This window comes from Lissotriton helveticus, chromosome 5_1 (genome assembly GCF_964261635.1).
Source record: "Lissotriton helveticus chromosome 5_1, aLisHel1.1, whole genome shotgun sequence".
Classification (NCBI taxonomy): domain Eukaryota; kingdom Metazoa; phylum Chordata; class Amphibia; order Caudata; family Salamandridae; genus Lissotriton; species Lissotriton helveticus.
Window position 1 is genome coordinate 1,979,441,833 of NC_136065.1, and position 24,004 is coordinate 1,979,465,836.

The 24,004-nt window shown below is 43.4% G+C and overlaps 1 protein-coding gene across 2 annotated transcripts in view; it reads right to left on the minus strand.

The window, feature by feature from the left end:
• Positions 1–24,004, minus strand: part of MED24 (mediator complex subunit 24) — a 355,035-nt gene that overhangs the window by 301,122 nt on the left and 29,909 nt on the right. For both annotated transcript variants that reach the window (XM_078645678.1, XM_078645677.1), the window contains exons 3-5: positions 22,745–22,827; positions 21,206–21,244; positions 20,129–20,202 (exon numbers count right to left, since the gene is read on the minus strand). In XM_078645678.1, the coding sequence (XP_078501804.1) occupies positions 20,129–20,202; positions 21,206–21,244; positions 22,745–22,827 (196 nt within the window). The remainder of the gene's footprint in view (positions 1–20,128; positions 20,203–21,205; positions 21,245–22,744; positions 22,828–24,004) is intronic.

Below are 24,004 nucleotides of genomic sequence, written 5' to 3' on the forward strand. Positions count from 1 at the left end.
GTTATGGACTTTTTTTAAGTGACACACTAGTACTGATTATCTAATTCCCTATATTGCATGATGAATGGCTGCTCTACCCCACTACTTGGAGTCAAGTGCCAAAAGAAGCCACTTGGCTATCCAGTTTGGGGTGTACCTCTATGATGGCACTAGGGGAGTAGCAGTAATTGACCTTACCTACACAAGGCAAGGCCTGTAACTTCCGACTGACTGAGGACTGAAGAAAAGGTCTCACATATCTATTTTAAACAAGCATTGGCATTGCCAATAGGTCTCGCTTTTGGGACCTTATAAGTATTTAGTTATGCAGCACAATATTCTTGGTGCAACAACATCAATTGTTGCAAGGCTAAACGCTAATAAGGTACAAGGTTTAGCCATGCAACAGCTGATGATGTTGCGCCAAGGATATTGTGCTGCAAAACTAAATACTTATAAAGTCCCAAAAGCAAGACCTATTGGCTATGCCAATGCTTGTTCTCACATGCCAGTAGGTTAGTTTGGTTTTGGCGGCGCAAGTGGAGGTGGTTTTACAGTGTCTGTGGGAAGCACCAACAGAAGGCAAAAAAAAATCCCAAAACAAGGCCCATCCTCTCAGAGGTGTGTGGTGTGTTAGAGTACATTGTTTTATAATGTTTTACACCCAAGGACACATCTAACACGTCTACATAAACGCAAGTAAATTACTCCATCATACCTATTTTTTTGGACCCACGCTGTTTCTGAAGTGAAACTCATGACTTACTTTAGTAACGGGTAATAAATGAAAATGCCAATTAAATAAGGCCACTGTTTCAATTAGCACATCACAAATATGTCTCTAATCTAATGTAATAAAACTCAAAAAGCAGCTCTGCAACATAATTATTTGGGAGTCTCATGGCTACTATCCGCAGGGAAGGCAGTAGGAAGGATGCTGTGCTAACGCCATGAGTCTCCCCCGAGATTAGGGCAATGAAGGGGGATGGGGGCGGACCTTAAATTGTTAGTGAAGAGCATCGGGCGGGGCTGCTAGTCTTGGTCAGAACACAAGACAATATGTCGCAGCACCTCAAACGCTGGACAAATTGCTCTGTACAAAAAAGACGAAAAGATGGTGTTTGCACCCTTACACACTCAAATTATGGGTCTCAGAACACTGCTATTTTGTTATGTTATGTTATTTAAAATTTATAAAGCGTGCGTACGCCCAAAAGCTTCTTGGCGCTGAGGAGAGAATAAAAACATAACAAGGAATACCAAAAAGAAAGAGTCGCTATTTCAAATAGGCCTGTGTGAAAAGAAAAGTCTTAAATGCCTTTCTAAAAGCAAGAAGGTCCCTACTCTGTCGCAAAGTCAAAGGAAGGGAATTCCACAAGGAAGCAGCTAAGAAATGAAAACAGCTACCTCCCTGTCGTTTCTTCTTGAAACGGGGGACCTCAAGTAGGTCTTTATGAGCTGATCTCAGACTTCGTGAGGGACTATATCTCCCTATCAGTTGTCTAATAAACATTGGGCCCTTACCCTCCAAGGCCTTGAAAACAATGCAGCCTGCCTTGAATGTGGCTCTCTGTGCCACGGGCAACCAGTGCAAGTGCTCTAGTCCTGGTCTAATTGATTCCCATTTGGGTACCTTGCAGATCAGTCTGGCAGCTTGGTTCTGCAGGTATTGCAGTCTTCTAAGTTGACCAATTGGTGAACCCAGATAGAGGCTATTTGAGAAAACAATATGAGAGAGAACTAGAGCACTGACTACCTGAATTAAAGCCAAATCAGTGAGGAGGTGTGCAATTTTCCTGATCTTCCTCAATTGAAAGAAACCAGAGGAAACCACCGTTCCAATTTGAGATTTCAAGGTAAGGTCCTCATTAATAGTCAGGCTCTTTACTGTTTGGGATTTTTTGGGAGGAGAACCTATGTCGGACGGCCAGAAACGTGGGCTCCAACTGATCTCGCTCTTCCCAGGCAGGATCAGTTCGGTTTTCCCCGGATTTAATTTAAGATGATTTAAAGACATCCACCTTTGAATAAGAGACATGGTTGCCTGAAAGTCCTCGGCCGCATTAGGTGAATTTAATGCAAAAACCAACTGCAGGTCGTCTGCATAATTATATACAGTAACCTTGTGCTCTCTTAGGGAGAGGCCGCATATATAAATTAAATAATAAAGGGGACAAGGAAGATCCTTGAGGAACCCCACAAAGGGAACTATTTTTTGGGGCTGTGAAAGATCCCAGCCGAACAGACTGGGTGCGTTCTGATATAAAAGACTTGAGCCAGGCCAAGGCCGAGTCTCGAAGGCCGGCCTGTTCGACACGGTTGACCAGAATGGTATAGTCAACCGTGTCGAATGCTGCAGACAGATCCAAAAGCACCAAGGCCTGGTGCAAGTCCTTATCGGCATTAGACCTTAAGGTATTCTGAACGGCCAGTATTACTGCCTCGGTGGAATGACCAGGCCGAAAGCCTGCCTGGTTAGGTTGTAAGTAACCAGAGTCTTCCACAAAATTTGAAAGGCTATTGGTGACATGAGCCTCCAAGATCTTAGATAAATAAGGCAGAAGTGATATTGGCCGATAGTTGGAAAGATCTGAAGAATCAATACCTGATTTTTTTGTAAGGGGAATCAATAAGGCCTGTTTGAAGCTGTTAGGGACTATCCCCGACGTAAGAGAATTGTTGAGCAAAGGGATCATGCTGTCTGGAATTGCCCGACCAATTTCTCTCATTATTTGGGGGGGGCAAGCGTCCTCAGGAGATCCTGATTTGACTCTGATGAGTAGATCTAAAAAGGTTTTGTTGTCAATTAAAGGAAAAGAATGCAATGTTAAAGGATTAAAGAAAATATCATCCAAAGGGGCGCAGACAGGAAGTTTGGATAAATTGTCCTTAATCAATAATATCTTGTCACTAAAAAAATCATTCAGCGAGTTGCAGAGTGTTTGTGAAGGAACTACCGGGGGAGAGGTTCTATCATCGTTGCACAGTTCAGTCACAATCCTGAAAATTTCTTTCGACTTATTAGTCGCATTTAAAATTTTTGTAGAGAAATAATCAGTCTTGTGAGTATGTAGTGTTTTTTGATAGGCTTTCCTAGTTAAACAATATGCAATCCTTGCTTGAGGGCAATAATTAGTTCGCCAAATTCTCTCTTGCTGCCTCACTTCTAGTTTTAATTTTTTTAACTCCGGCGTGAACCATTTATGTGCGTCCACGCCATGTGAATTGCAAAAGCGAGTAAGAGGAGCATAAATGTTAATGGCAGAAATTAGCCATTCTTTAAGCCTACAATCGGCTGTCTCCACATCGGAACTCTGTACAGGCAAAGTAGTCTTTAAGAAGTTTAAAAAAGCTGACATATCCATGGAGGTCCATTTTCGAATTGTGTTAGTAGTTTGCAGCTTAAATTGAGGGGTTTTATCAACACAAAAGGAGAAACTAATGCTAAAGTGGTCAGACCAACTACAAGGTTTAATATCAATGGAATGTACGGGTAAATTCAGAGACCAGATTTGGTCGAGACTATGGCCCTTCTGATGGGTTTTAGTATCGATATATTGTATTAAATTAATGTCATTCAGAAGGTCCTTCATCACAGCTGCTTGGGGGTCTGATGCTGTATTGTCAAACCAAAGGTTCAAATCCCCTATCAAAAGTAATTTGGAATTATTTGTAGCCAGCGTAGCCAGTTGCTCGGCGAGGATGGAAGGAAATGTGGCCATGGTTTGAGGTGGGCGATATAATAAGACCACTACAAGTGTCCCATTAGCAGTGTCTAATTTAGTAACTATATTCTCTACATTGGGTAAGAGTAGAGAGGGAAGTTGTCTAAGTTGATATTTCTTATTGACAATGATGGCTGCTCCACCCCCAGCTTTACCTGCCGGACGAGTTGCTGAGAGAATATAATAGTCCGCAGGCAAAGCAGCTAAGATATCTGGTAGGGAATCCGGGGTGAGCCATGTCTCGGTTAATAACAGCAGATCCGGTTTTATATCAGATAGCAGCAGGAATATATCCATCTGGTGTCTGATCATAGAGCGGGTATTTAAATAAATGCACTTAAAATTACAAGTTGTACTTGGTGTGGTTTCCAACACCGCGTATTTAGGGGCAGATTCAGCAGCTAAATTGGCAGGATTGCTAATGCCAAGACGAGATGTTCGTTTCGTCGTGTTAAGAGGTACGGGGGGACACATCATAAAAGTAGGTCTTAACGCTTGTAACTCAGCGGATGTGTAAGTGTAGGAACCGATAGAATCCTTGGCCCCTAGCCCCGGACGCTCACGGACGAGCGCAGACGAGCTTGACTCTAGCGCGACTCCGGCGCGCCTCCGTCGCGCCCGCTGCGCTCCCTCCAACACATCACGTTTTATGTGAGGGAGCCTCGAGCGACTGGACCGCTGCCACAGGTCCCAGTGCTCTCTGACTCCTCCCAATATGGCGCCCGTTCTCACCACCAGGCCGGCACTAGGAGCCGCGGTAGGTGAGCCGCCCTCCACTCAATCGGCAACAAGCCGCGATGGAACGGGGCAGAGGGGCCGCTGGCAAAGGTGAGAAAGCAAGTGGCACTAGTAATCAGCTGCCCTGCACGCGTTTGGATGCAAAAACGCTCGCCAGCGTTTTTAAATACAATGGATGTTAAAAAAAATTTCAAGGAGGAACAAGCAAAAGACTTCATGTAGTGTCATATAGAGACGAGTTCATGTATTAAAACTATATTTGTGCCAGGACACAGCCATATTTTACTTAGGCCTGGACAAAATTTGTTATACCATGGGAACATAAGAACAACGCGAGCAACCAGAAATCAAGCACCTGCTGTTAGCAACATGTGCTTTTACACAATTCTTTTAAGGGCTCCTTCAAGTCCGAAATAGACGCAAGGACACATTTCTTCCTAAAATATAGCAGTAATGCCGGTTTCACATTTCATTTAATTTTTTTAAAACTTTGCCTAGTTACACAAAATCAAATTACAAGAATTTCGCACATTAATAACTCAGGGCGGCTGCATGTCAATGTGAATCATTACTCTCTTGCCTTGCAGAAGCTCTTATCAAAGCGAAGAGCGGGCTTTTAATCCGACCAGCTTGGTAGCACCCACGAGCCGGAGCTTGAGTTAAGGAGTGGAAGGGTGAAAAGCGACCTAAAAAGACGGCAAAAGTGAAATCAAGGATGCGCACGTGCGCGCCGTTAAAAAAAAAAAAAGACGGCAAAAGTAAAAGCAGGGGTGCACGCGCCTTTAAAAAAAAAAGACGGCAAAAGTGAAAGCAGGGATGCACACGCCGGCAAACACGCGAGTGGTGCACGCGCCGGCAAACACGCAAGTGGTGCGCGCGCAGCAGTGCCAAAAGTGATACGCGCGCGCAGCAGTGATCGCGCTAGAAGGGAGGCAGATGACGGCTGCACGCGTGGACGCAAGCGCTACGCCCGCTGTGGCAGCACTTTGAAAACCCGTATACTAAATGTCTCTCCGAGAAGCGCATGCGCTGGCTCAGGCAAGACCTAAAAAGGACATATTGGTGCCCTTTCTATACCAGAACCTTGGTGCATATGGGACACAATGCTATCACGCAATTAAAAATGCAAGTTAGATCAATACGCCGTACCCCACAATGTCCAGCACTATGAAGCACAGTTGACATTGAAGTTAACTGAGGTTCAGGGCAAATTAAATCTATAAAAGCTGTTTTCGAGAGGAAAATTTAATTATCAACCTATAATAAAAAAATGTAATGATTTCAAAAGAATATGGAAATGGTCACAATTTGATTAACTTTTGTCTTGAGGATACATGGGCCCGCTCACGGTTGAAGCAGCATCCAAAAACTAACAGGCTTCACGTTACCATTCTAGGCATGGAGTGGCCAATGATAGGGTTAACAATGTTATATGTCATTAAATATGAGGTCTGTGTTAGCTCTAGACCAGCAATACTCTCAGTACGGCCTTGGAGCCTCTTGCGGCCCACATGACGTTACATGCTACCTCCTAGTGCACAGCAGCACTGGGCTGCTGTTTACCTGACTGAATGCTAACATTCAAAAAGATGTTAAGCAAACAGTCAAATGTTTATTTACAGATTAACTGAAGTTAAAGAAGGGAATTAACGAAGGTGTCCTGAACCACTCAACTTCAAGAAGAACATCTTGCAACAAAAAATGTAAAAAAAAAGGTCTCTCAAAATTTAACAAGCACTGGCGTTGCCAATAGGTTTCGCATTTGGAAAGTTGGAGCTATTGGTTTTGTAAATGACATTTTATATTTATATATCATTATTGGCATTGTCAATAACAATATATAAATATAAAATGTCAGATATAGCTGTAAAAAAATGTTTTTAAACCTCAGCATTTCACCTGCAGAACACACATTTGAGGAATCTATTGGGGCCTCCTATAGGATTACCACTTTTGTGGATGGGCATGCCAACTCCTTAACTAAGCCTTTGGCGCCAGTCAAAGTGGTCTAGTAGCACACAGGCCTACAGGCTCGTTTCCACTGCTCGATTATGTAGGCAGCCTTAACTGGGTAAACCCCCGGGTCAAAAATAATTATAATTTAAATCTAATTGTAGAGTTGTCACACTGTCATACACTTAATCATACAAACTGTTTCCTATTAAAAAAAAAGGCTAGTACTCCTTAGAGCGGGATTATATTACTAGGTGCTCAGCTGGTTGTCTAGTGTTGACTCCACTTCGCCATCTGTAAATAAACTTGTTGTGAAATACGGGCAATTCCAGGCTCAGGCTTTTAATCATTCAGCATACACAGATGAACAAATAAGATGGGGTATAGAAAAACATGTTACGTTCACCGCAATGAAGACCCACGATTGTGGGTGGCATTTAGGGGCATCATTAAAAAAAAGTTCTGTCACCCATTTCAAGTGGCCTCTAGCAACAAAAAAAACACGTAAATAGCAACAAAAAAATACTCATTAAATGTGGGCAGCATTTCCTACTCAGTCAGTGTAACGATAAAAGAGAAAAAGTCGGCAGGAGTTAGCAATTAAGACTTTATGGGCACTGCTATAAACAGCATTCGTTCGAGGTTAGAAAAGAAAAGGGATATGTGATACCCGACGCTCCGTATAAGGACACAGAATGACATCTAGTGCCAAGGAAATCTGTCGTCATTAAATGTATTCCCCAGATTTATTAAAGATACTTTAGTTTATGCAGATTTAAGACATCAAAAAGGCGAGGGACACTTGGATTCCATGTGACGAAGAGGGCCATTTCCAGTGTTATCCTGTCTATTAAACACATATCCTATCACATGCTAATACGCGTAGCCTTCATTGATTACTCACAAGTGGGAGATTACAAGTACAACAAATGAAGTCACCGAGATAAAAACTTAGAACAGTCTTTAATGTGTGACAACGTGTGATCGATAGAAAGGACTCCCCACGTTTAGCCATACCTCCCCTTCCCAGCAGTCCTACCTTGAGGGCGTACTTTTCTTCGGTGCTCTTGCTAAAGATCTCCAGCACTTTCCCGTTGATGCCTAGCCCGAGGACCTGCATGGTGACCTTGTAGTCATCAGTGATTGCGTTTTTCTTGATCTGAAAGGCCGACTTGACATTGAACTGGGGGAACTGGGAGAGCTGGGGGGCTTGCTGCTGCATTGGGATGGGTGGCAGGGCCCCTTGGGGATTCGGATTTTGAGAGTTGGACAGCATGTTTCAACAGTGCCAATAATCCGTCCTATGTTGACCCTCTCGGGCCCCGAGACCCTCGAAGCCGGACGCAATGGTTGGCTTGGCCCACCAACATACACAAAAGGTGAACGGTGTCTCTTCTCCTTCCTTTTCTTGGCAGTCCCGGTGTTTCCTTTCTCTTTTTCGAGATCAGGTCTTTTTTAGAGCCTTTTCACCCGCTTTTAAGACCGATCGCAAAGGGATCCGACACGTGCTCTTTTACACCGCCCTTTATTTCGGTATTTCTAAAATGTGTTGCCTTCTTCGGGAGCTGCCGGAACGTTAAAAGGTTGAACGTTCTTTCTAAACCTAGCTTCCCCTTAATCGGTTTCACCGTAACGTCACAACCAGAGCCAGGTGGCCAATGGCTGGTCGCACAGCGCTTAAAAGGAAAGAAAGAGGAGGTATGAGGAAGAGAAAGGACTGCTTCGGTAAATCCCATAGACACAGAAGAAGGACTGAACTGGGGCCGTCTCGCATCGAAGCCCAGAACGAAATGCTCCTCACTCAAACATTTTGTGGCCATTTTGGATAGGGATCTTGCTTAGATTTACACGTGGCAACTCCAAGTATATAATGGTGAGTAAACAAGACGATCCACCTATATGCCTACTCAAACCACGTAGGTGGTACGGGGTAGCTAAAGAAACAGTCATGAAAATGGCACAGCCTAGAATCGACGAAAAAGTATAGAACAATTATAGAATAGAATGTATATCATTTAAACATCGAAATCCTAATATCTAATTGTTATTGATATGCGTTGAGCGGAATTATATTTCGCAAAATACTATAAAGTAATTCACTTAAGTATGTAACATAACAACATACATTTTACTTCTTGCAAGTAGTATCTAAAACGAGGATACACCTTTCCACTCAGACATGGCAGATAACGAGATTATTTCTTCAGGAAAGGCATTCTCTTCGCCTGAATAATGAGCCAGCGTCATTGTTAAAATAAAAAATATTAAATAAACAAGCACTCGATTGTCCACAACGGCGAAGGCACGGACAACGGGAGGGAGGGCGGGGATAAAGAAGGCACAACAACAACTCCTTGTGGGCGTGTTTTTCGCCCTCTCCCCTTCCCATTGGCTGGAAGGTAAAATTCCAGCCAATGGGAAGAGGAGAGGGCGGGACTTAAAAAAACACACGGAAACGCCCCCGAATCGCGTTTTCACGGGGAGAAAGTGATTGATGCTGATGTCTTCCAATGGCTAGCCTCCATTTATGGAGCTAGCCAATGGAAGAAGGGGCGGATTCAAGTCCACATAATGTAAACAATAGCTTTCGCCTGGGCGTAGCCCTGCTTCGCAGTGCTACGGCCAGGTCGAAACCTAAAAAGGTGAATTTCATTAACATGCAGATGTGTTTTATCTTAGTACATCAGATTATATCAGTGCATTGAGATTTTTTTTTCAAAGTGATAGTTTTCAAACATGAATTTAGAAACACTCATGCTTTCACCTACCCTGACAAAAATGTCAATAGTGTACCAAGAGGCAAGTCAGTTATGTACACCCTCTGAGTGGCCTGGGTTGCTAACATACATGGACAACATTATACCAAACACAAGAGAAGATGTTGTACAGTGCACATCCTGAATGCATGTCCATTGAGGTCCTCTTATATGTGATTAAGAAGAAAATGACGCAAAGTGAAATAGAACAATTGCCCAGGATCACACAATTTGGTCATGTGGAGAAGTTAGGATTTATCCCAGGTTTTCTGGCTTCACATTGAGCAATCCAAACACCAGATGTACATGCTTCGTTTTACACACACACCCGGACCACCACCTGGCTGTCATCACTGCGGCCCTCGGTCACACCCCAGACCATACTTTTAGACCCCTCCGAAAAAGTTTGAGTACCCATGCTTAAGGTAAAATACTGTCCGGGGTACAAAACGGTAAATGGAATTCTCAGAGGGTCTGATTAGGAAGGCTCATGGGGTACATTAATTGAGACTGGGATCCAGTAATAACATGAGTGCTGCTGACTTTTTGAATAAACAAGAGATAAGCTAACAGAAGAGAAAAGATGAGACTAGACTACTGGAAAAGAGGGGGAGAGTCTAGGGTACCGGAATAGAAGAGGCCAAGGCGCATTAGAAAACAGAAGTGTGAAACTAGGCTCATAGAAGTCGGATTGGATTCCGAGACGGGTGGAAACTGGGCACTGGGGAAAAAAGGAACAGCGATTTGACTGCAGAAATACAAGAATGAGAACAGACTCCTGGAAGAGAAGAGGTGAGATGGTCTTTCTGGAATAGAGGAGCCGAGACTGTGCTATAAGACTAGAAGAGGTGAGAACTGTGTTCAGAAAAAAGAAGTGGTGGGAGTGGGCGCAAGAAAAAGGCATTGTGATGTCTTAATTGAAGTAGGTTACTGCATGAGAATGGGTTTGGATGGAGCTCATAAAAGAGGAGGGGTTAGAGTGGATTTCTCAAAGAGAAGTGCGAGATGTGGTTCATAAAAGAATAGTGTGTGCAAACTTGTAAGGACAAGACTGGGCTCAAGAGAACATTGCAGGACAGACAAAGAGTTGCTGTTTTTTGTGACCTACCTGCAGCCTGGAATAATCCCTCTTCCTCTCACCTAAATTAGGACAACAGCATGTGGGAAAGTGGATTAATATGTGGTGTGGTTGGGACACCTCACCATGAATAATGTCACAATCTTTATCAGGTCCAATTAGGTTTCTTTAAGAAGCCCTTTAGCTCAGTCCTAGGTAGCTGTGGCACAGAGCAGCCAGGCTTAATCAAAGGAACATGTGTAAAGCAATAAGAAGTACCAACAAGCAAAAACAAAGGCAAGTAAGAAACAAGAGAAAATAAAAATCCAACACCAATTTATAAAAATAGATTATATTTTGAGCTCTAAAGACACCAAAACAACAAAACTATCAAGGGAACCAAAGCTATGATTTTTCAAAGGTATGAAAAATTCACTTTGCCCTAGTCTTTAGATGCAATAAATCATTGCTCAAAAGCCTCTTAGAACTCTGAAGGACTAGCCACAATGGGATGGGAGACCGGCATGAGGAACACTGGGGTCTAGGGGGACAGTTAACTGTCGCTTTCAGCAGTCTTAGAATCCTCACTGCACTTTTCTCCGATTAACTCAGTACCGTCAAGAAGTGGCAAAATGCTGGGGATGCAGGATGCTGAGTTGCTGCGAGTGTTCCTGGGCCAACCTTGTATCCACGAGCATCAGGGTAAGCTGTGGCCTCAGGTCTCGGTATCCCACAGTTTTGCTGTGCGTTGGAGACATGGGGGTTTACTCAAGTACGCTAGTGCAGGTCCAGCCATCATTGGTCAACTGGCCTCCTGGTTCCAGCAGTCTGCAGCATTTGATTGCAGGTAAGATTCTTGGTAGGCCAGAGTCCACTTTGGCATCGGCCACAGGTTGACTGTCTTGGGGACACCTCAACAGGTCAGAACCTAGTCTCTCAGCAGACACTCTGGCATCCAGTAGCAGGCAGGTGCACCAGGACAGGTAGGCTACTAAAAATCCTGGACCAAAACGAAGCCTGTTTGCTAATTCTGCTCAACCTATCTTTGGACTTTGATCCCGTCAAACATGACAATTTGCTAGATGTCCTGAAACACAGAATGGGGCTTATCTGGGTCAGTTCTAAATTGGTTCACCTCTTTCCTCCAAAACAGATCACAAAGAATACAAGGTTAAACAATCCAGGTCCAAGTCCATCTCAGTCATGGTAGGAGTCCCGCAGGGCTCATCCCTCTCACCAACACTTTTCAACCTATTCATGGAACCGCTCACCGATATTCTAAGCTCCTCAAACGTCCATTATCACATGTACACAGATGATACACAACTATATTTAAAGATCCACTCTCTAGAGGGCATCAAATCTCTCTACTTAACCCTACAAAAAACTCAGACTTGGCTGTCCGAAAACCACCTGAAACTAAACACCCTTAAACCTGAATTCCTCCTAATCGCTCCTCCCAACCAATCTATCATCATTCAAGAATGGCTTAAACATCTAACAGCACTCAACTGCCAACCTCTTTATGGACTCAGTGAAATCGCTGGGAGCAACTCTTGACAGAAATCTAAACATGCAGAAACACATTAGTGCCGCAACAAAAGGAGCAAACTTTCAGATGAACAGCTTTAAAAAATTAAAACCCTTCCTTCCCGCAATTGACTTCAAACTGGCAGTTCAAGTACTAGTAATCTAAAGACTTGAATATGGGAGTGTTACTCTCTGTGGACTTCCCAGATCAATGACGGCCCTTCTAAGAGCCTCAATCAACGCAGCAGCCAGACTCATACAGGCTCCAAGAGAAATTGCCACATTTAAGCTGACCTTAGAGCTCTTAACTGGCTACCTTTCGAAGCTAGAATTCAACTAATAATCGACCCTACATTACAACACTCCGAGTTATCTGGCCCAGAAACTGGTGCGCTCTTGTGGCAACAGATCCTCCAGGAGCTCCAGTAACCTTCTTCTGAAGCCACAACGATTTGCCAAGAAGAAAACATGCAGCCATACCTTCTCTGTAAACGCTCCTAGGATTTGGAATGCATTGCCCCCAGAAACCACACTGAATCCCTCTACTGCCTCTTTCAAAAAAAGAAGTAAAATCTCTTTTCATGTCTAAATTCACATGAACAATGTATATAACTTTTTAAACGACTGTTGGTTTTTGTAGGACATATTTATGACTTTCATTGTTCTTTTGTTCAAATATTTTCCCTTGTAAAGCGCTCCTATACCCGCAAGGGTCATGGTCGCGCTATATAAAACCTTCAAAATAAATAAATAAAAATAAATAGGCTCTCAAGACTGCAGGCTTCCTTCAGCTTTTGTATCCCTGGTGCTGTATAGGTGGCTAGCAAATTAGCCCTTGGAGTCACTTCTTCGGTCCTGGCACTGTGGAGCTCTTTTCCACAGGTGGGTACAGCAGGCACAGTCATCTTTATGGGTCCCTCGGGTGCAGCAGGCACAGTGCAGTCTCGTTTTGCTGGGGCCAGAGAGCTGCAGAGCAGTCTGTTTTCTGTCTTCTTTCCAGTCCAATAGTGATTGGAGGATTGTGGGTCTGGGGTGGCACTTTTAGAAATCTTCCTTTTTGTAGGAGGGGAGGACTCACTAATGGGGCAATAGTTCCAACAAGGGAAAACTTCCCATTTTACATTACTTCCTGGGGGGTTTGGCCACCAAACAATCCCAGGATACCCCTCTCTACCCGACTCCACGATGGTGAAAGCCTACCTCACCCCTGAGTAGCCCTGGGCAACCCGCTGGGGGGTACCCAGCATAATTAGCCACTCCTTCTGTGTAGGAAACTGTCTCTATATATAGTATATCGAAAAGAGATATACTGTGCAAAGAGTCCAGGTATTCCCTTACAAGTGGACAGGGGCTTGCCCTAGCAATCCCAATATGCTCTTCTAGAGGGTAGTGTGGTCAAGTAGCCTTAGTTGTATCAGAGAGGAGTGTTAGAAATCTGCAAATAGACACACTAGTCAATAAATGATGCACATGGTTCAATAAGGAGATCCACAACAATTTATAGAAATAACATGCATATTTATATATGTTTAGACACGAGAATTAACACGATCAGGTAAGTATGTTTTGCAAGAGAAATACTTTAGGTTTTAAAAAGTCAACACTTAGCGCATTTTTCTGAAGCTGCAATGTTATCCTAAGGGAGGAAAATAAGTACGGCATTCAAGTACAGTTATGAGACTTACAAAACCAATCTCCTGGACTTAAGGTGAGTATGGGGCAAAGACCAAGGCAGCACCAGTAGGTCAGCTCCAGTGACACTAGGGCGGCTGAGCGCAGTGGGGCAAAACAGCATTGGATGCCCAATGTTAGCCAATGGAGATAGGTCTGCGGGAAGAGAGACTGCAGGGTTGGACTGGGAGGTCAACCGGGCTGAACCAACCAGAGCGATCAAGTCTTGAGATGCTAAGGGCCCTGCTCTTCTCGGGCCTGGGTGACCTAGATAGTACTCTGGGACAGTTCCTGAAAACAGGTAATTAAAATAGTTTTTGTTAGATTAAGCAATTTTAAAGAATTTCTTTAGTTTTCTTCTTGTCTGGATCTGAGGAAGCAAGGTTCAGGGGAGCCCCCCCTAAATACTAGACTAGGGGCGTTACAGGTAGGCCCCCTATTGTACCCCCCTCCAGTGGGAGGGGGCATGTGCCTACCCCTGGTTGGCTGAGTCCCCGCATCTTCAATATGGCGTGGACAGAGATGTGCTTAACCTCGCCTCCCCCACCTGAGAGGTGGAGTTTGCAGAGGTGGGCACACCTCTCTTCCTCACTTGTTTTTCCCACCGGTTCTCCCGCCCAAAGTGGGGGTCAGAACCAGTGGGGAACAGTTGCTGAAAGCAGCAATTGGCCTGTGGAATCTCACAAAGGCGGCAAGCCCTTGAAGCTTCTTCTTTGTGAACCCTGTCCATCCTGGGGGAGGAGGCTTGGCACCTCGTCCCAGGATGAGCATGGTTTCAGGCCACAGAGAGCAGCAGGCTCTCGACCCAGGGGTACAGAAACATTTCTGCCAGTGGAAGCTGAAAGCAGCCACTCAGTCTGAACACTAGTGGTGGGTTAGTTTTCAGGGGGGCATCTCTTAGATGCTCTCTGTGTGCATTTTTCATTAAATCCCACACTGGCATCAGTGTGGGTTTAATGTGCAGTGAAGTTTGATACCAAACTTCTCAGTTTTCAGTGTAGCCATTATGGAGCGGGGGAATTCGTAATGACAAACTCCTAGCACCATATACTCTTAATGGCAGCACTGCACTTACAATGTCTAAGAATGGACTTAGACACTGTAGGGGGTACAGGGCTCATGCACCTGTATCCTCACCACTGGTATAGTGCACCCAGCTAGAGGGGTGACTGATCTATGCCAGGGCGGTGGTTTTGTAGGCATGGCACACAGGGATGTGTGCCATGTTTACTCTTCACTTTGTTCTGCACCAAGACACACAGCCTGCAAAGACAGAGTGGTAGTGTCAGGGTACAGGACCTCCAAGGTTTGCACAATAAGTGCTGCAGCCCTTAAAGGCCTTCTCTGGTTACAGTGCCCTGGGCACCTGTGGTGCTATTTACCAAGGGATGACCTGTGGCCAGAGATACCAATTGGGTTTAGGCTTCAATGCAAATTTGGGGAAAGAACATAGGCCCTGGGTACCCGATTAGCAGGAGCCCAGGGCACACTCAGTCAAAGTACATCAGCAATTCAGCAAAAAGTGGGGGCAACCATGCAGAAAGAGGGCACTTTCTCACACCTTTTCAATGTAAAATCTAATTACAAATGACGGTGTGCTACCGCTGCAAACTTTAGTTATTAAAAGTGCTAGTTTTTACACATGATTTGAGAAACATTCCTGCCCCCGCTCTGATGAAAATGCTGTTAATGAACAAAGAGGCAATAAGGGGGTCATGTGTATCCTATATGTGGCTAGATTTTTTATTATATATGGGGAAAAAGGTTTAGTCTATTAAATCACACTAAAGAGTTGTTTGTTCATCAGACTGCTGAAATCTCACATTTAAAGGTGCTCTCATATGTGATAATGAAGAAAATGGCAGCACAATGAATTAAATTATATGCCCACGATCAAATCATTTAAAACCAATTATTAGGTCAAGAGCATTACAAATAGGTTATGAAGATTATTTAAGTCACTAGACCTGCAGGTCTAGTAACATTTTTATGATTTTTCTAGGCCTGCTTTGGTACCAGGGATACCATTTAATAGGGACCTACAGGGGATGCTAAAGGTATTGCCAATTGGGGATACAATTTGATAAAGAAATCTAGCACTGGGGAACTGATTAGCAGGAACCGGTTGCACTTCCAGTGAAAATCACATCTAGTACCAGGCAAAAAGTGGGGGTGATGTGACCATGTCACAAAGGGCACTTTCATACATCCTGGAAAACTGCAACCGGAGGAATCTTGAGGAGATGACTGCCGTCTGACTACACAAAGAAGTGGGCAGGTGAAGGTTTGATCGCCATTTGTTTCAAGGAAGCAGTAGCTTCTTTGAAGCTGGACCACATGTGGCCATTCCCCAGTAGTCATCATGCAGGAAGAGGACACACCTCTTCCGTTTAGCAATTATCTTGGTTTCCTGTTCCTTGGACCGCTTAACAATACCTGCCAATGAGCAGCATGTTGTCTTGGTGACAACTGCTGCAGCTAGTCAAGAAAGGCTATCAGAGGTTTGGCAAACAAAGCAATGACTTTTTAAAGTCGGCTTTCTATTAAAAGTTACCTTAAATCTGATCTCAGCATTTAATTTTACATTTTATTAATAAAGTTTTGTATAGCACGAACATGACCCAGGAGGGTATCAGAGCGCTTCACAGTTGGGTGAAGTAGGATACAAAAGTGGGACAAGAGCAATCAATACAAACAGGTTCAAGACGAGAGCATGATATCAGCACGATTCAGAGCATTTAGAAACAAGACCGGACTGATCCAAAAATAGAGAAGAATAGGCAATGTACACAGTACCAGTAAGATCACAGCCTGCCAACACTATTAATCACCGGATTACACAAATGTAAAAGACAACAATCAGGTAATGGGAAAAACATTCCATAAATAACACACAAAGATGTGCAGTGGCCTGTTCACACTGTTAATCCCAGGAGTACAACTGTGTAATGGACAATCATGTGATAATTTATTTTTGTACCAGTAATCAATCTGGCTGCGGCATAAATGGAAGCTTTAAGTAGAACCAAGCTTTGTTTGGGGAGACCGCAGAGTGTGGAACTACTAAAGTAAAGCCTTGGCAATACTACAACTTGAACCACCTATTTGAAGTCTTCCTGTGGGAGGAATAGTTTGAGATTTCTTCGTAGCCTAATCTGGTGTTTAGCACCATTGGTTGCATTGCTAATATGATTCTGCATGTTCAGGTGCCTGTCTACGGTGATTCCTGGAAATTTAGCAGACTCGACAATGTAGGGGGAGCAGTTGAAGGCTGAAAGATGATGCATCCATAGGTCAATCTTGGGATCGTGGTTATGGGGAGCAATGAGAAGGAATTCTGTTTGGGAAGTGTTGAGCATGAGGTTGTTTTCAGTGAGCCAGTTTTGGGTGTTCATCAAGATGGAGTTTAGTCAAATGAAGTTTTCGGGGGAGGAGACTTTCAAATAAAGTTGGGGGTCATCTGCGTACATGTGAAAGAGAATGTTTGCAGAGTTCAGGGCATTAGCTAAAGGATCCAAGAATAAATTGAAGAGTATGGATGAAAGGGCGGACCCTTGTGGAACCCCCATCAAGACTGTAGAAGGCAGAGATAGGGATTGATTCCCTTTGACTCTTTGAGATCTGTTGTCGATAAAGGAAAAGGACCATTGAAAGCCACACCTGATAGACCCATCCTGTGTTCTAGCGTGGAAAGTTATTTGCTGTTGTTAACAGTGTCGAAGGCAGAAGATAAGTCAAGGAGAATTAGGTGGTAGGATTAATTTTGGTCTAGCAACTTTAAAATGTCATCTAAGATGTGAGTGAGTGCAGATTCTGTGCTGTGGCCTCTCTAAAAGCCTGACTGATGTTGATCCAACAGTTTGAATTTCTCAATGTGAACACAGAGTTGAGATTGCACACACTTTTCTAAAAGTTTCGCCAGCATGGGGATGTTGGAGATGGGACGGAAGCTATTCAGATCAGAACTATTTGCGTTTGGTTTTTTTTAGAATGGGGGATACTTGCGCTGCTTTTAGGCAACCGGGTATCATGGCTTGCAGTAGTGAAGCATTAACAATCTTTGCCCAAATGGGTAGGATGGCAGCCTCAATTTCTTTGAATATGGGAGGAGGTAGAGTGTCACTGAAGTGGTTGGAAGGTTTGATCTCAAGAAGAGTGTTGTAGATATAATTTTCACTGAGGAGTGCAAAGGTTTGCCAAGAGGCACTGTTCTTGGATCTAGTGCTAGGGAGGGCGGGCATCCCCTGGAGGTTAGGTGGAGCAGTGCGTCGATATTCTGGAAGAGCCCTTTTTAGGTCTCGCCTACGCAGTGCGCATGCACTGCATAGGAGACCTTTAGCCGTCGTGCAGCTCTTTTTACAAAGCACGAACTCGTGCTTGTGGCGGCATACGCCTTGCGGGAGTGCGCAGCGGCGCGCCATAAGCACAAGTATGTGCTTTGAAAAGGAGCAGAGTCCCGCGTCTCCGCACACGCATACCCGCACGCACTTATCAGCATTAGTGAATGCGCTTCTCATGTCCTTTAACAAGTCCGCATTGCTTGCAAATTTTAGCCTTATATTCACATTGTTTTGAAATATCGCCATTAGTTAATGTGCTTTTATATCTGCCTTGCTTTCAAAGCCTTAGCCTTACTTAAATGTGCTCTTATATCCACGTTGCTTTCAAAGCCTTAGCACAGCGTTTTAAAAAAAACAAATTATTAGCTATTCTCTCACTCGGTGGTTCACGCACTATGTCACTTAAAACATATTTGGCAGATATGACAACTGGAATACCAGAGCAAATGCTTCATGCACGATCACACACTTTTTGGCCAGCGGAGAAGCCGGGATCCCTGAATTCAGTATGTATAACTCGTTAACAAGCAACTTACCTGAAGGGTCGACGCTATATTGAGCTTACATTATTTCCGTATCTCTCTCTCTCTCTCTCAAACACACGTGCATGCAAGCACACGCACACTCTCTCCTTTCATCCTCAACACGTTGTATATATTTATTTTATTAACTCAGATTTCGAATGCTATGTTACTAATTTTGTATTGCTCTTTCGCACATAGAGGGCTTCTTGCAGGTAATGAGTTAGATGCATAATGGGCTGGGAGATGGCATGGAAAGTGCCAAACATGTAGTAATATGTCAGCAGGATCAAGGATGTTTAGGACGCTTGAATATAACAATACATTACTCTACACTTGGTCGACGCTATATTGAGCTTACATTATTTCCGTATCTCTCTCTCTCTCTCTCTCAAACACACGTGCACGCACGCACACACACGCACTCTTACTCTCTCCTTTCATCCTCAATACGTTGTATATATTTAGTTTATTAACTCAGATTTCTAATGCTATGTTACTAATTTTGTATTGCTCTTTCGCACCCAAAGGGCTTCTTGGGGGTAATGAGTTAGATGCACATTGGGTTGTGAGAAGGCATGGAGAGCGCCAAACATGTAGTACTATGTCAGCAGGATCAAGGATGTTTAGGACGCTTGAATATAACAATACATTACACTACAGTTATAAATAAAATCCCATGTGGCACTTGGTTTGTTTTCAAATACATTTAACGTGTGTGGCAGGCCATTAAACATCTGTTTTGTGATGGGATCAGCAGCAGACAGGACACATGTTGTGCTCTGTGTTATGGTCAAACTGCAGATTGAATCACTGTCAGAAGAACTTCTACTACCAGTAAAATGTATTGTCCTCAATAGGCAAGGGGAATGTTTAATTTTAATGGAGTCCATGCTGTTGCTGGAATTTCTATTTTCATGCAATTAGGGTATTTAGCTTTCCCTATGAAATAATGCATAGAAAGTTAACAAGAATTGGCATAGCCAATAGGTCTAACCTTTGGGACCTTCTAAGTGTTAAGCCATGCAACAGTTGATGTTGTTGCACCAAGGATATTGTGCTGCATAACTAAATACTTCTAAGGTCCCAAAAGCGAGACCTATTGGCTATGCCAATGCTTATTAATTCTAGGTCGATATTGATGCTTGAGCAATGAATCAGGTTTAATGTAGCGATTAATTTGATACTTTGGAGTAATACCTTTGTTGGTCCCACCGTGGAAGCTAACACTTAGCAATGCAGCTAGTGATACTCCATAACACCCAATGGCACCACCTGCATTGCTACAGTGAAAATGGCGATTTCACTTTTCCACTATCAGGGCATGACAATCACAAAAGGAGCATGGCCTTTTTAATATTAGGCACCCTGCCAGGTAGGCCAGCAAGACCCTCTCTGGGGGTGGCTTACTGATATTAAACAGGAAGGATTTGATCTGGCAAAAGGGTTTATTTTGCTATGTCAACTAGGTCGTTTTGAAGATGCCTGTCTAGGCTGCAGAAGCAGGCCAAGAGACACGTTTTCACTCTGTCAGTGCAGTGATGCCACAAGTAAGTGCTGAAGTATATTAATAACATATAATTTACTATTCCTGGGTACCACTTATACCATATACTATGGACTTACAAGTAAGTTAAAAGAGTCTTGGGCATTAGCCAATTGCACAAGTGCTTTGGGGATCAAAGCACATGCACTGGGGCTTGCAAAGCAGGACCAGTTCACTACAGAATCAAAAACACAGTAGCATCAGTTAGAAAACTAGGGGGTGTGATCATACAAAAAGGTCCTTTCCTACACAGCATAGGAGGATATTGGCACACCAGAGAGTAAGTAGCACGTGAAAGAAGTAATGTCCTACCTCAGTCTATCACAGAACATGCCCATGACCTCCAACAGTGACTGAACACAGAGATCCCGGGAGAAGTCATCAAACTGCAAACAGAAAATGAAATGGCAGTATGAGTCTTTTAAAAAAAAAGGTAAAAACATTCAAAAAACAGCTTCACGAGTGAGCAGGGTGACACAAAGGAAACAGGGCAGTGAAGATATAGTGTGTAAGACAGACAGATATAGGGGACAGACTCAGACGTGGCAGATGACAGGAGAGACAGGCATGTCGTAAATATGAACAAATGCCTGGCAATAAACAGCTAGACAGGAGAGATGCAGACAGCAGGTTGAATTCCCAAACACCTCTCGGTAACCAAATAACATGGTACCCTCACCAGCATGCAGACTTGGAAAACCTACTTTAGGATGAGCCTTTTTATGGACATTTTAAAACATAGCAGCAAATACTTACTGTAAGCTGCTGTTGTGTAATAGAATTTGCAGTTTACATTTTTCATTGATGCTCTCGGCCAGGAACCATGCCTTAACATGCACATATATGATAAAAAATGGAGACTTCCTTATATGGGAATTGATGAGGAAACGGTTCACAGCACACTAATGTCTGTGGGAACGGTTTTGTTTGGCAGATGTTTATTGGGAGACTGTGCAACCCTCCACCAGGTACTATTATTAAGATAGCCCCTCCAGACATCGTTTGACTGCAATGGCCTGGCCTCATGAGTACTCATTCCCATGTTTTCAATGACAACCCACATATTCTGATTAGGTTTAGCTATAGACTTCCATGGAGTCCCCGAGCAAGTGTTAAACAGGCATAAAGCCATACAGCAATTTTCAGGCCTCGGAAGCCACATAGCGGTTGCTGGGTCTGCCAAGATCCACACAGAAATTGTTGGTTCTAAACAGAGCAAACATTGGGTCAGGATGGAGCCACAGAGTAAGCATGAGAAATAAATAAAATCACAGCAGAGGTATCATTTCTTGACTTCTTCTTTTCCCCCTTCCCCACACCAAATCATTATGGCTTTTATCTGTGCTTCTGAAATAAAACACTGTAATGCACACACTTTAGAAAACCTACCCGGCTGATGGCTGTGAGGACTGTGGAGCAGGAAACCATCTGTAAGAAAGGAGACACAAAAATGTTGTCACGTGGACTCCATGGCAGTCTGTGTCAGTCATTTGGGGCCACTTCTTCAAGGTCTTAGGAAGGAGGATAAAATGGCTGCATGTGAGGGTTTGTCAATGTGTGTTTATTGAGCATGTGAATCCATGTAAGGGTATAACAGGGAGTGTTTATGAAGTTTTGAAAGACGTGCACCATGGCAAGGGTATGCAAGAGAACAATGGGCGTCTGACTAAAATCAGCAAAGAAGATAATGGGACATCCTATGACAAGAACAGAGGGATAGTAACACTGATCGGATGCATAAGACCGGTGTGCTTCAACAACTCAGGAGTCACAAGAACAAAATGTGGGCTTTCAAACACTACTAACTTTTCATCTCATCATACAGAAGACTGTAGTAGTCAACAATCAACTTGGAACATGAATTTGTATAACAAACTGCACCTTCTACCTTAAAAACATTGAGAGGCGACAGAGGTGTGCTATACTACAAAAGCCCTACACTTAGCCATTAAAATGGCAAGCATGCAATGCATAAGAGGAGAGTGTGTGTGAGAGTGTGTGAGTGTGTGTGTGTGTTTTGATAACATTGCACAGGCCACTGACAAGTGGGCTTCAGCTTGAACTGGCATGAGAAGAACACAGCAAAGTCACATTAGATAATTAAACACAAATTGACTGACGAACAAGGAGGCCTCCAGTGATCTATAAACAGCGCTTGTGTGAGTTTCTGTCACTGTGTTCTGCGCCAGTGCAGGCCACAGGCCAGCTCAACTCAAATAGATTTCTATGGAGAAATGTGGAACACATTCAGTCTTACACTATGGATAACATCTGATGGAACAAACAGTGTCCTTTCAGCAGTGAGATCCAGCTTTGTCATATTCGTTTGTCTAGGCCGTGTCCACTGGAATTATGCGATTGGCAGGCTGCAGCGATCTTTGCATAGTTATAGATTTGCCACATAGTCTATCATATGCTGCATAATCTGCAGATTTAAAAAAAATCGTTTCTAGGTCAAACTGTTCATAAGTTACGAACAATGCAGCTACAACACGTGTTGAAGAGTGCTGGAAGGCCCTTTGCAAATCTAGACTGGTCAGCTTTCTGCTGCTTGTTGCTATATTTGGGTATTAAACTGGCACTAATGAGGAGCAACCAATGCCCAGTCAGTGTTACCAAGTTTAAAAATGACAAAATAATGAAGTAATGCTATTATAATATGTGCTGCATTATGCCGCATAATTTACTCAAACCTGCCACATAATTTGGCCCTCTCCTGCCGCATAAATCCAGTACCCCTGGTCTAGATGAGGCTGGTTAAGTGGGTATCACGGTTTATGGGCAGGCATCCAATTGTCTTTACAGAGGACCCTAATCCTCACTTCTGAAACTGAAATCACTTGATGCCTACACCCAGATGGGCCAGCGTGAGCACATACACCATCTGCCTTACAAGCCCTCCTGTGTGCAGCAATCACCTTGCCTTACCTGTGAACTGACAGCATATTTCAGATATGACAAAATTAGAGGATTTGGAGATGGTCCAATCATAGCCTGCTCCAGAAGTGCTTCTGAAAAGAAAAAGAAATCAACTAAGATCACCGTAAAGCGCTTTCTTAGTTTCAGTTATGCTACTGTAATAGATTAGGTGGTATTTTAAACACAACAAATTGGAACTCCGTTTGCATTCAGAGGTACATTAACACTGTCACTGCACGAGATAGTAAAATGCTTGTTGAAACAACAGGGGATTGCGGTTTACAGAAATGGACATGTATAAAGACCATTTGTGTTCTTTATACATATTTTAATTAATTTATTCAGAAAGGCCTAGCCATGGAAGGAGGGCCCCACAGAGTAAAGATCCCTGGAAAACCATCTACAAGTTGTTCACAAACTCGAGACATAGCAAGTCAGAAACTAAAGGAGGAAAGGGTGCATTTGACTTCTTTTTGAGCAACACATTATGTTCTGCTACAGCCTCATATTGCAATGACTGTGATGAGGAAGAGGACGAAGTAGTAATGCCCCGACTGTTTGCCAGCAAATTTAAATAAACTTAGCCCTGCTTTACTGTGTCAGTCCCGATTTTAATCAGAACTTCAATGAAAGGTCCGAGTATACAAAAGTAAGGCTTGGGGCTAAAAACGTTTTAAAAATAAAAAAACATTTAGATAAAAATGGCAATATTGGTTGCCCGTTTCCCAGATAGGTACTTGACAAACAATCGCAAGACGGTGACAAGGAATCGTGGGACTTTTTACATAGGTTTGTAATAAGTACTAAACATGGTAGAGAATACTGCGGTATTCTGGATTGACATCGATGCACTGAGTGGTATGACATGAAAAGGGGCTTGCAAGGTGTGCAAGCCTGTTCGCAGAGCATGAATATCACCTCACCATCTTTTTCTGACAAAGCATAGTAAGAAAGCATCCAAAATCGGGATATCAAAGAAGTGTGACTTTAAAAAGCATGCAAATAAGAAATTACAAAAGGGATTTGTATCTTAAACTGTAGGAATCTCTTAAACTGTATATTCGGTACTCGAACTCAACTAATATAACGTTAGAAAAAAGCTGAACATTTTTCCTGGAATGGATCATCCGACTGCCTCGTATGGAACTGAAAGGCAGTGTGAAGCCACAACAAGGCCAGGGGGATACAATCTCGCACAGTTCCTCCCTTTCTATACATGCAAAAACACATCCTACTAGTTATGCTGTACACCTACTCCTCGCATGAGGG